General features: G+C 56.6%; 1 protein-coding gene across 1 annotated transcript in view; it reads left to right on the top strand.

Moving 5' to 3' along the window:
* The window catches only part of PTPRH (protein tyrosine phosphatase receptor type H), a 19880-nt gene extending 7416 nt beyond the window's left edge, over positions 1-12464 (top strand). Inside the window, 13 exon segments of the mRNA XM_029924395.1 lie at positions 1039-1308; positions 1995-2294; positions 2637-2903; positions 4887-4965; positions 5075-5138; positions 8136-8216; positions 8607-8697; positions 9208-9284; positions 9377-9511; positions 9832-9954; positions 10145-10305; positions 11669-11804; positions 11896-12464. Of these exon segments, the coding sequence (XP_029780255.1) occupies positions 1039-1308; positions 1995-2294; positions 2637-2903; positions 4887-4965; positions 5075-5138; positions 8136-8216; positions 8607-8697; positions 9208-9284; positions 9377-9511; positions 9832-9954; positions 10145-10305; positions 11669-11804; positions 11896-12003 (1892 nt within the window). The 3' untranslated portion in view covers positions 12004-12464.
* Positions 12465-12951: the final 487 nt, after the last annotated feature.

Below are 12951 nucleotides of genomic sequence, written 5' to 3'. Positions count from 1 at the left end.
GACACCAGCTTCACAGTGGACGGACTGCGACCCGGGTCCTTGTATGAATTTGCTGTGTGGGCAGAGAAAAATGGAGCCAACAGCTTCGTGATGACTTGCGAGGCCGCCACAGGTGACAAGCACCTGTTACTTGTTTTCTTTGTTGTTGTTTTTTTTTTAATGGTTGGTGGTGGGGGGTGTGGTGGAGAACCAGAGCAAACTCTCTAGCCCACCATCTCTTTGGGTCGCATTGACCAGGAGATGAGGAAAGAATATCACAAGTTCGGAGCTGGGATCAGTGAGGGTCTAGGGCCCTCTAGAAGACAGACCTTAAGACTAGGGGTGTCCCTCCTTAGTAACCTGTGTGGCGAACACAGGCATGTTGCCTCAGCTGCAGGGACGTTAGGTTCCATGGAATGTGGACACTTGCCCCTCTGACTCTTGTGCTGGTTCCCAACTGTGTCGTGCTCTGGAGGATGGACCCTCGGGCCACCAGCACCATCACTCTGATTGGAAGATGCCCCCTGGGCCCTGGCCTTTGGGATGGCACTTACTGGGTCCAGTGAACTGGACAGGAGGACAGAATTGAGGCCCAGGACTAAGCCAAAACTTCAGTTTCACAGTAGAGGGGCACAAAATTGGGACCTTGTAGAAATTCTCTGTGTGGCTAGAATAGAATGAACTCTGCTGCCTCCAGAAAGGAGCCCCAGCACGTCCACAGATGACTGGCACCAATACCCACTCTCTGTTTTGGCGAGAGGTTAAGAACCAGCAAAAATGGCACTTCCTTTGGGTTCTCGGATCCAGCCCCCATGTTTATGATCTCACGGAGCCAGGCCCAAACCCCGAGTCCACAGGATAGAGGAGGCCCCCCCCTGGGGACAGGCCTGTCTAGGGGTCTGCTGCTGAGCACCCACACCCCCCCCCCACTGCCCACCAGGCTCCAGCGCTACGAAGTGCTCCTTAACAAGTCTGGGTGCACAAAGAAGAGGCACATCATTGTGTCCCAGACCCTTGTGGACCAGGGATAGGACATTCTGACTCTGCTTTGTCTGCCAGTCCCCAGTGCAGTGACGAGTCTCCGGGTGCAGCAGCAGACCAACAGCTCCATCACCTTGAGCTGGACAGCTCCCCCGGGCCGAGACCGTGCTCCCTACACCTACAGGGTCTCATGGGTCAAGGAGGGCACCAGTGCCGTCAGCCGCCAGGACACCCCAGATACCGGGATCACACTGAAAGAACTGGAAGCTGGGAGGTTGTACACCGTCACCGTCTGGGCAGAGAGGAATAATGTCAGCAGTGACAACAGGACACTCACTGGAGCCACGGGTGAGACTCAGACGGTTCTAGACTGCCCCGGTACCATTGGGTTGGGGGAGGGAGAGGCTTGGGGAGACACTCATGACCCCATCTAGCCTCACTGGACCTTGAGCTTGTGAGTCTGCCCTCTAGGAAGAGTCTTTCCTCAGCAGCCAGGGCTTTCCAATTACTTGGTCTGTCTTTGGGGATGAAGAGAGCCCCTGACCGTCCAGCTCCACCCCTCAGGAGCCCGACAAAGCCAGAGGACAGACGGGCACAGCTCAGGCCAGGATACTAGCTGAACCCCGAGCAACGCACTTCCCACCCTACATAGGAAGTGTCCCAAGCATGACAGGAACCAGAATTAGCCCAGGAACTGGGTTCACTGTGGGTGCATGGAGCCCGGAACGCTTTACTCTTTGGCCATTTGGGCTAAGAAGACCAAAGTCCACAGCTCTATCTGGAAAGAAGGGTCTGGAAGTAGAGTAGGCCCCTGCCTCGGTCTGCTCACCTGAGAAAGGTGACGCGTGGGCCCCAGGGCTGTAGGCTCGGGACAGAAGGGCCCGGCTGAGCCTGGTCCCCACCGGGCCTCCTGTCTGCGGTTCGCACTTCTCAGGCGGTGGACCCGTCTGCTGCCTGAGGCATCGGGAGGTGACTGGGCTCAGGACGAGCGTCCTTGAGGACACACCCGCCCCTTAAGATTCTATCTCCCTCAGCCCCCAACGCCGTCACAGATCTGCACAACGAAACCCAGACAAACAACTCCATCACCCTGCGGTGGGAGGTCCCCACAGACCCCCAGTCTCAGCTCTACACGTACCGGGTCCAGTGGGCCCCTGGGAGACATCCCCAGGGACAGCAAGACCCCCAGGGACATCAGGCCAACCACACAGGCAGCACCAACGGCAGTTGCTATGAGGTGCAGGCCCTGGAGCCCGGGACCCTGTACGCCTTCAGCGTGTGGGCAGACAAGAACAATGTGACCAGTGATGCGCAGAGCCTCCTTGCATCCACAGGTGCGATGGGTGCCCTTCGACCTGGTGGGAGCTGAGGTCAGACCTGGGGGCAATGGGAGGGGAGTGGACTCCAAATCCCATCAGGCCTTGGGGTCATGCCTTGCTAAGCTGCAGTGATACAGAGAGGCCCAGGGTTCATGGGAGTTGTAGTCCGAAGGGATCCATGTGTGTCCATTTGAGGAGGACAGAAACTGAGAGCTGAAGAGGTGTTTTGGTTTGGGCGGGAAAGGATGGGCTGGTTCTCAGAGAATTGGCACCACCAGTGGGAAGTGGGGGTGGGGTGGGGAGATGGAGAGCCACCCTGCATGGCTCCTACTGACTCCTCCTGTCCCCTCCCCCCAGCCCCAAGCCCGGTCACCATCACCTCCTGCGTCAGCACCTCTGGGGGCCACGGGGTCATCTTGACCTGGTCCTGCCCCGTGGGAGGTTACGAGGCCTTTGAGCTGCAGGTGGGTGGACAGACGGACTCCCAGAATGGATCCTCCTGTGGGAGGGGTGTGTCTGTGTGGGACCTCAAGCCAGCTCAGTCCTACCTGGCCACCGTCACAGCCATCTGGGATGGAGTGAGGGCCCCGTCTGCCCCTGTGACCTGCTACACGGAGAATGCAGGTGAGCAATCCCCACGGGGACAGGGCTTCCGTGAAGGTCTCTCTAGATCACATCAGGCTGTTACGAGGGAGTCTTGCCAACACAAGGGGTCCTTTGTCTTTCCCGTTTGCTTCGTTTTCTGCTTTCTTTAAAACAGCTTTACCGAGGCACGCCTCGGGGGCTCAGTCGGTTGAGCGTCCGGCTTCGGCTCAGGTCATGATCTCACATTCGTGGGTTCGAGCCCCGCGTCGGGCTCTGTGCTGACAGCTCAGAGCCTGGAGCCTGCTTCGGATTCTGTGTCTCCCTCTCTCTCTGCCCCTCCCCTGCTCGAACTGTCTCTCTCTCTCTCTCAAAAATAAATTAAAAACATAAAAATGTTTTTAAAAAAACAGCTTTACTGAGATATAATCCACATATACTACTCACCCATGAAGTGCACGACTAATGACTTCCCTAGGTCCGCAGTGCAATGCCAACCCACTACCCTGACAACATTTGCATTGCTCACTCAAGAAAAATCACCTCCCTACACCATCAGCCCCGAAGTTCCTCACTTCCCCACCACCTGGCGTAGGTAATCTCAGATTTATCTCCTGTCTCTACAGATTTGCTTGTTTTTGACATCTCCTAAAAATATCATCATCCTTCTGTGATTCCTATCATTAGTCTCCTGGGACCGGCTTCTCTCACTTGGTGCCCCTTCTCTAGGGTTCGTCAGTGCTGTAGCACGTATCAGTGCCTCATTTCTTTTTCTTGTTACATAATATTCCACCGTATGGAGAGACCACATTTTGTTTATCTGTTCGTCTGTGGATGGATTGGTTGGGTGCCTTCCACTCTTTGGCTGTTATGAGTAATGGTGCCATGAACATTCACGCACCCATTTCTGTGCAGAAAGGAGCCTTATTTCTCTTGGGTATACCTCCGGGAGTGGAGCGGTGGGGTCAGACGGTTAACTCCGTGTTTATCTTTTGGAGATCTGCCAGAACTTTCCCCCAACATCACTGCACCATTTTCCACTCATCAGTGGCATATTTGGTAGAAGTCTGAGCCTCATACTTAGAAAAACTCTGATTACATACCTTTGATCATGGCCATAAGCTTCACTGGGTTGGGTCTCTGATCTGGAGAGAGATGGCAGGTTGGGGCAATGACAGACGGATGCCACCCCCCAGTTGGGCTTTCCTGCTGCTTCCCAGGAGTGTCTTGCTTAGCAGAGAGGGTCCGTGGGAGGAAAGATGCCCTTGACCAATCCAGGGGGACCAGGTCAGTTGGGGGAATGGGCCTCCTCGCCAGGCTGTGTAAGACCCTCCTGGAGCCTGTTGGCAGGTCCTTGTGAGCAGGACTGTTGGGAAGCCGCATCCTGGGGCCACGGCAGTGGGTGGAGGTGGGCTGTGGGCTGGAGGGGCCCCAAGACCGGCTGTCTGAGGTCACACCCCAGGGGGGTCTGTGCCCATTAGAGCCTGGGGCCAAGTCCTTAGGTATCGCCGCTGCAGGGGTGCCCTGCAGCTGGCAAACAGAACCTCTGAGAACACAAGCCTCCGTTCTGGGGAGAAGCATCAATGCCGCCAATGCCAGAGTGTGGTTTCTCAACCTTGACGCTGTTGGCAGGTGGGGGTGGGTCGCCCTTCGCTGTGGGGGCTGTCCGTACGCTGTGGGGTGTTGAGCAGGACCCCTGGGCCCTGCCGGCCGGAGGCCAGGGCACCACTCCTCCCATGGTGACAACAAAATGTCCCCAGACATTGGTGACAAAATCGCCCCCGCCGAGAATCATTAATCCAGGCCACGGAGGGTCCCATTGGCAGCCAGGTTACCTGAGCCAATGATGTCCTGGGGAAAGTCGGGAGGGAGGCGGGGCTCTATCCAGCCGCTCTCCCGTCTCCTTCCTCTGCCCTCCTGCTGCCCGGTGGGCACTCTGGTCCCAGGCTGGGCGAGGACAGAGGCAGGAGAGTCAGGGCGCCAGGGGGTGAGGTTGTCTCGATGTCCCCATGCTTCCTGTCCCAGGGGTCATTGCTGGAGCCGTCGTCGGTGTGCTCCTGTTTCTCATCCTGGTGGGCCTGCTGGTTTTCTTCCTGAAGAGGAGGTGAGTCTGACCGACCATCTGCGGGTGGGGGTGGGGGGCAGGGAGAGGGTGAGGACCCCTGGACCCAGCCTGACTCCCCGCGTCTTCCGTTCCCATGTCTCTTTCCCAGGCACAGGAAGAGCCAGAGGAGACCAGCACCCAGGGATCTGCTGGACTCCAGGTAAGCTGAAGGTGTCGGGGAGGCGTCGGAAGAATCACTCTCAGACCACATCAGGGGGTGTTCGCTGGTCACTGGATAGGTCAGAAGGGGTCCAGTGAGCCCACCCACACAGTGCCCTCTGCCCCAAGGATCACAAGCCTTCCATCGCCCCTCTGGCCTGGGCCAGGGGCTTTGGAACCAGCTCCGGCTCTGGGGCTACGTGCGTCCAACAGATTCACGCAGCACCTGCATCATGTAGCAGGCACTGTTCCAGGTGCGGAGGACACAGAGAGGTCAACAGACTCCCGCCTCCTCAGACCTTGTGTTCAAGCACATGAAGTCGTTAGCCTCAGATAATAGAGGCTGAGTTACTATAGGCAGTAGAGCAGGAAGTGGGAAAAGAAGATGTAGAAGGATATTTTATTTTATTATGTTTCCTTTTTTTTTTTTTGAGAGAGAGTGTGTAAGTAGGGAAGGAGAGAGAGAAAGAGAGAGGAAAATCTTAAGAAGGTTTCATGCCCAGCACAGAGCCCTATGCGGGGCTCTATCTCCAGACTGTGAGATCATGATCTGAGCTGAAAGCAAGAGTCACACACTTACTCTCCTGAGCCACTCAGGCACTCCAGAAAAGATAGAAGAATGTTTTAGATAGGGTGTTAAAATTAGAAAAAATTGTAGACAGGATGTCCAGATAAAACCACACTAAGAAGATGACTAAGAGGAAGTCATTTGTGAAGAGACTCGTGCGCATCTTGGGAAATGGCGTTCCAGGAAGAGAGACCAGCAGGTGCAAATGCCCTGGGGCAGGAGCATGCTCGGAGTGTTGAGAGGGTGTTGGGTATCTCCAGAACTCAACAGAGTAGCACCAGAGTGACACGCAGGGGAAGGGCGTCCAGGAAGAAGACAGGAGCAGGCTGCAGAGTTAAATGCTACTGAGCCGTCACACCTAGGATGGACTGAAGTGGCCCTTGGAATTGGAGACAAGGAGGCAAATAAGATAGGGGGACGTTGGGTGACGAGGTCTTTCCCCTGCAGTGTCGTGCTGCAGACACCGGGCGCTGGTGACATGGAGAAACGAATCAGAGAAAACTGGTCGCATGAGGAGTGTGACCGGGCATGGACTGCTTTAGTAGGTTTTGCTCTTGTTCGGTGTGATAAGCCAGCAGGCTCCTCACAGATGCCAAGAGGAGAGTCGCAATACATCACACAGGGGGAGGCGGGGAGCGCCAGGCTCAGTCCGGAGGCGGGGGGTGGGGGGGACGGCGGGCGACAGCCTTGGTTTTGGTTTGCGTGGGAAGGAACGGGCGGCCTGAGGCAGGCGCCACGATTTGGGCGAGCTCTGGGGCCTAAGGGCCGTCCTGGCCATTGGGCACCGGCCCGGGGCGGAGGGCGGGTGGGTACTGGCTCAGCCCAGGCGGTGGGCGCGTGGGCTTCCACACTGCTCAGGAGGGGCCCGACTGGCCACGCCCCGGCCACCGGACGGGGCGAGGCAGTGCTCATAAAGCTGCCTTATAAGACGAGGGGCACGAGCTAGAGCTGCATGAGGTCAGAGACTTTAAAAAGAATTTTTTTAATGTTTATTTTTGAGAGACAGAGCATGAGCAGGGGAGGGGCGGAGAGAAGGAGACACAGACTCTGAAGCAGGCTCCAGGCTCTGAGCTGTCCGCACAGAGCCCGACGCGGGGCTCGAACTCACAAAACGAGAGATCATGACCTGAGCTGAAGTCCGGTGCTCAACGGACTGAGCCACCCAGGTGCCCCTCTTTTTAAATATAGAAGAGAAATTAGCATGCTTACCAGCTAACGGGAGAGGGGAGAGGGTAGAAATCCAGAAGGGAAGGCAGAACCAACGCTGGAGAGGGTGGAGGGAATTGCGGAGGAATACAGATAACATGAACCACATGCCGACTGCAGTGCAGCCGTCCACACCATCTGTCTCCGGATCTTTTCCATCTTGCAAAACCCAACCTCCTTCCCCGTTGAACACCATCTCCCCCTCCCTCTCCACCAGCCCCTCGTGTCCCCGTCTACTCTCTGTCTCTGCGGATGGGACTTCTCTAGGGACCTCAGAGAAGTGGACTCACACAGCGTCGGTCCTTCTGTGGCTGCTTTACCTCAGCCAGCGGGATGTTCCCCAGGCTCACCCGTGATGTGGCCTGTGTCCCAATGCTCTTCCTTTTTTTTTTTTTTTTGAAATGTTTATTTATTTATTCTGAAAGAGGAACAGAGGGAAAGAGTGAGCAAGGCAGGGGCAGAGAGACGGGGGTTGTGAGAGAATCCCAAGCAGGCTCCGCACTGTCAGTACCAAGCCTGATACCGGCGAGGTTCAACCTCAGAACTGTGAGATCGTGACCTGAGCTGAAATCAAGTCTGACGCTTAACTGACTGAGCCACCCAGGTGCCTCATATTTGAAAAATTTTTTAATTGAAATTGATAGAAATTGGGCAACAGATGTTGGTTGCCTGAGGCAGGGGGTAGTTGAGTTGGGGGAAAGGGGTCAAAAGAAACAATGACCAAAAAAAAAGAAGACCCTGGGGCACCCGGGTGGCTCAGCAACTTTGGCTCAGGTCACGATCTCCTGGCTTGTGCATTCAAGCCCCACATCAGGCTCTGTGCTGACCGCTCAACTCGGACCCTGCTTGGGATTCTGTCTCTCTCTCTGCCCCTCCCCCACTTGCTCTCTCTCAAAATAAATAAAAATAGACTAAAATTTAAAAAGCCCTTTCTTGGGGCGCCTGGGTGGCTCAGTCGGTTAAGCCTCTGACTTCGGCTCAGGTCAGATCTCATGTTCGTGGGTTCGAGCCCCGCGTCAGGCTCTGTGCTGACAGCTAGCTCAGAGCCTGGAGCCTGCTTCTAGTTCTGTGTCTCCTTCTGTCTCTGCCCCTCCCCCTCTCATGCTCTGACTTTCTCTGTATCAAAAATAAATAAAACATTAAAAAAAAATAAAGTATTAAAAAGCCCTTTCTTTTACCCCAAGATCACAGGGCCCAGGGAGGTTAAACTGTGCCCTTCCCCCACAGCTTCCTGGAGGACATCCCCGCACAGGACTTTGCTGCCCACGTCAGGAAGAATGAGAAGGACGCCAACTTGGGCTTCGCAAAGGAGTACCAGGTGCGGCGAGACCGGGGCTGAGCTGCACCCCGCGTGCCCCCCGGACCTCACCGCACCTGATGGGGTTAAACACAAACAGGGCCCCCGATTCCCTTTGCTTATGCAAAAAATCCAGGCAGAATTATGTTTTCGCCTGACCCTATTCCGGGCCCTTGGGTCGGCCCTCGTGAAACACCTTGGTCTCCCCCGATGTCTCTTCTCCCACCTGCCTCTCTGGTCCCCCCTGCCCCCCAAGCCTCCCAAATGTGCTGCGGGGTGACCGTACCCGTTTTGTGGGTGCTACAGAATCCCAGGGCCTGGGGGTGAGTGGGGTGGTGCGAACGGGGGTGTCCTCTGGGGAAGATGGAGGAAGGCTTACCCCATGTCCCCCCATCTCTGCCCCCCCTCCAGCAATTGGCTCTGGAGGGCACCAACCAGTCTCAGACTGTGGCCTCAGCTCTCGAAAACAGCACCAAGAACCGTTACCGAAACGTACTGCCCTGTGAGTCTTTTTTTTTTTTTTTAATATTTATTTATTTTGAGGGAGAGAGATAGAAAGGAGCAGGGGAGGGGCAGAGAGAGAAGGAGGCAGAATCCCAAGCAGGCTCCACACTGTCAGCACGGAGCCCGACATGGGGCTCGAACCCATGAACCGTGAGATCATGGCCTGAGTCAAAATCAAGAGCTGGCCACTTAACCAACCGACCGAGCCACCCAGGCACCCCTGTGCTGCCCTGTGAGTCTTAAGCCTGTGTGGACTTTACCCTTGGCCGTGACTTTGTCAGTATGTCGTGCCTGGCCTCTTCCCGTATTCCCTACGCGACACAAAACTCTTGCTGCCTGGGAGGGGGGCACCCCAAGCCCAGTCCCTGCTGAGGCCAGTCCACGCTTCTTAGGCTCCCAGTGCCCGTGTGCCCTCACATAGCCTCTGTCCCCGGTCTCAGTCTTGTGCCCACGCCTCCCTGGGCCTCCCACCCCCATCTCTGCCTCTAATGCTGGCCTCTTCCTCTAGATGACTGGTGCCGGGTGACCCTGAAGCCCTGCCCGGAGGAGCCAGGCTCCGACTACATCAATGCCAGCTTCATGCCTGTAAGGTTGTGGTGGGGAGCGGGAGGGCACTGAGCAAAGCTGAGTGGGGAAGGACCGGCGGGGGTTGTGACTTGCCTCTTTTCTTCCATCAGGGTCTCTGCAGCCCCCAGGAGTTCATTGCAGCCCAGGGCCCCTTGCCCCAGACAGTGGGGGACTTCTGGCGACTGGTGTGGGAGCAGCAGAGCCGTGCCCTGGTCATGCTGACCAACTGTGTGGAGTCTGGCCAGGTGAGGGAGCTGCGCGGGGCTCTAGGTGTTGAGCAGCGACCCCAGCCCATGACCCTGCCTGGACTCTGATTCCACTTTCGCTGATTCCCTCCCACGTGACCCGAACCTCCTCCACTGGACTCCTCCCCAGCCCATCCATTGGTCCCTATAACCCAGTGGCCTTGAGAAGGAGGGGTCCTCCTGGCTGGGATGAGTCTCCACCCGGCTGCCCATAGGTCTTGCCTCATCACCAGGCACTGAGTACAGGAGCCCCGGTGTAGACGGGCATCGGGACACGTCTCTGGGGCCTCCTGTTCTCTGACCTCCCAGTCATCTCCCAGGTGAAGTGTGAGCATTACTGGCCTCTGGATGCCCAGCCCTGCACATACAGGCACCTGCAAGTGACCCTGGAGGCCGAGGAGGTGCTGGAGAACTGGACAGTACGAGACCTGAGGGTTCAGCACGTAAGCGCCATCCTGACCCCCAATTCCTGCCCTGGGACCGTCTGGGCAGTCGACTCCTCAGAGCCCCTCCTGAGGTCTAGCCTTCTGTCACTCAGGGGACCACAGTGTGCCCAGGGATGCCCTCCACCTGTCAGAACCCAGCCCGCCCTGGGGTCCTGACCGCTCCCTCCCCACCCCACCCTCCCTCTAGACCCAAGAGCAGAAGACACTGCCTGTGCGCCAGTTCCATTACATGACCTGGCCAGACCACGGCGTCCCCCACTCCCCAGACCCCTTGCTGGCCTTCTGGAAGGTGGTCCGGCAGTGGCTGGACCAGACCGTCGAGGGAGGCCCCCCCATTGTGCACTGCAGGTGAGGACCCGCTAGCTCGGAGAGAACGGCCCCTGTGGGACCCAGGAACCAGCACCTTCTACAGGAGAAGGAAGACAGGAGGAGAGAACGTGCTGGGGGAGAGAAGGGAGGAAGGGGTGAAGGGCAGGAGAGAGAAGCGGCCAAAGGCTTTGAGAAACACGTGAAACACCTCCAGTGCATGCCCGGGACCTCACCCCACCCTTCACTCTCCTTTCGTTGATACCAAAGACTCAAGACTCGGCAGAGGAGGTTAGGGGCAGGGGGACGCCAAGGGGCTTGCTCCAGGGTGGCTGGCAGCCTCGGAGATGGGGGCTCTGGTTGCAGTGACAGTCGGCATTCAGGGAGCACGCGGCACATGCCAGTGACGTGATGGAAACTCCACAGCCCCGTCTTGCTGGGCCCAGGGCAGCCTCCTGACCACAAGGGTTTCCTGTCCATTGCAGAACTGTGGAAACACAGCTGGAAAGCTTAAGTCTTGGTTGGGTTCAAGGCTGATACTAAGAGGCCAAGCTGATGCCCATGGCGGCACTCTTAAATTCTCTGCTGAACCGTGTGCTGACACCTGCCTTGTCCCAAGATGGCTCCCCCAGGAGGTGTCCCCAGCAGGGGGTCATCTCCTCCCCCCAGGCATGGAAAGGACCCCCGTGTAATGGTTAAGATGATTGATCTGAACCGAGAAAGGAATGAAGCACTGGTTCAGTCCACCATGTGGAAGAATTTTGAAAACATGGTGCTGAGTGAAATAAGCCAGACACGAAAGGTCACACATAGTGTGACCCCATTTGTGGGAGATGTCCAGAAGAGGGACTGGGGAGCAGGGAGGATGGGGAGTGACTGCTAAGTGGTTTCAGGGTCTCCTCCTTCCCAGTGTCTGGGAACTAATCAGATGTGGTGGCACACAACCTCGTGAATGTACTAAATGCCACTGAACTGTTCACTTTAAAATGGTTTTGTGTTTAAAATATTTTTGAATGGTCAGCTTGGGAGTTCCTTTTTCTAGTGTGTGAACTCCAGCTCTGTCACTTACCATCCGAGTGACCTGGGACAGACAAGTAACCTCATTGCACTCGGCCTCCATTTCCCCATCTGTAAAATGGGTGTGCTGTTAGCTCTTACTTCTCAGGCTTAAGAGTGAAAAGGGTGCATAGAGCACTCGAGACAGGGCCAAGCAGACAGAGGGGCTCCGGGTAGAGTCACGCACAGTGGCTTTTCACTTAGTTAAATAACCCTCACTTACCCTGGATCCCCCCAGAATGGTGTCGTGCTGAATAATATACCCTGATCCGGGTGCTCCAAAAATAGATCCCTCCAACCACCGAGGCTCTCCCTTCCTGTGGCCTGACCCCTTCTTGTTCCTGCCTAGTGCTGGCGTGGGCCGCACGGGCACCTTCATTGCCCTGGACATCCTGCTGCGGCAGCTGGAGCGGGAGCACTGTGTGGGGGTCTTCAGCTGCGTGCGGAAGATGAGGCAGAGCAGGCCCCTCATGCTGCAGACTGAGGTGATGGGGCCCCTGAGGGCACAGGGTGGGTGAGGAGTGGGGCCTGGGGGAAGCGGGCCGCAGCTCACCGCCTCCGTGTGCCCCTCCCCAGGCCCAGTACGTGTTCCTGCATCAGTGCATCCTGCAAGGTCTCCAGCAGTCACACCTAGCCCCAGCTGAGAATGGGGCGTACGAGAACCCCCTGTATGAGAATATCTAAGCCACAGGAGAGTTGAGATCCCCAGCCCAGCTAGACATGGACTCTGGATCCCCACTGCAGCCCAGATTCCTGGAGTCCTGGGAGAGCAGGGGGCTCGAGTCCCAGAGGTCTGGATCTTGCAGGAGGAGGGGAGGCCTGGGAGTCTAAACTGATTCTCTGGAGGAGAGAAGGCAGCTGGCAGTGGGTATCCTAGATTCCTGGCTCCTTGGAGGAGGGAGGGATGGGGGCTAGACTTTCCTAGTACTTTGAGGGAGGAGGAGGCTGGGGGCTTGGGCTGCTGGATTTTGCGGAAGGAAAAAATTAGTGTCTGGGACTCTAGCTACCCCAGGTGCAAAGGCACACAGGACCCATCCCACCTTGAATTCCAGAAACCAAATCTGTCTTCTAGGATCTGCGGTTTCCCCACCCCCCGATGCATGTACATATCTTTCTTCTATCCCATAATTTATTAAATCACTGTTCTCCCCCAGAGATGCTTGCTATAGTGGATTTCTGGGTCTGAAAATAATATTGGGGTGGGGGTGGGGCTGGATTCCTGATGTTTAGGCACTGAGGTAAATGTCCCGGGGAGGAAGCTAAAGGGACCCACACTTTTGCACCCGAAAAAATGTGTTTGGATGGTTGAGTCTCTCAAAGAGGGCTGCAGGTCCACTCTTGTGTCCAGCGTCTGTCCAGTTCCTGAAGCCAAGAGCGTAAGGGCTTGCTTCCTGAGCCTCAGGTTAGGACATCCTAGAGGGTGTGGTGACGTCTGGGGCAGATTCACTAGAGACTTTCACGCTGAGTCTTGAGTCTGGATACCTGACTACTTGGGTACTTGGGTCTCCAGAGAGAGTCTCCGGGGTCCTAGGACCAGGTGTCCTGGCGGGGATGGGGGCCTGGACCGGAAGCAGAAAATCCTCTGGGACCAGGGTGACTATCCCTGGGCACTCTGGTGGCTCCTGACTGGGG

Source organism: Suricata suricatta, chromosome 16, assembly GCF_006229205.1.
Source record: "Suricata suricatta isolate VVHF042 chromosome 16, meerkat_22Aug2017_6uvM2_HiC, whole genome shotgun sequence".
NCBI classification, from domain to species: Eukaryota; Metazoa; Chordata; class Mammalia; order Carnivora; family Herpestidae; genus Suricata; species Suricata suricatta.
Note: the sequence above shows the minus strand (reverse complement) of the source record. Positions and strands in the feature narration are given on the sequence as shown.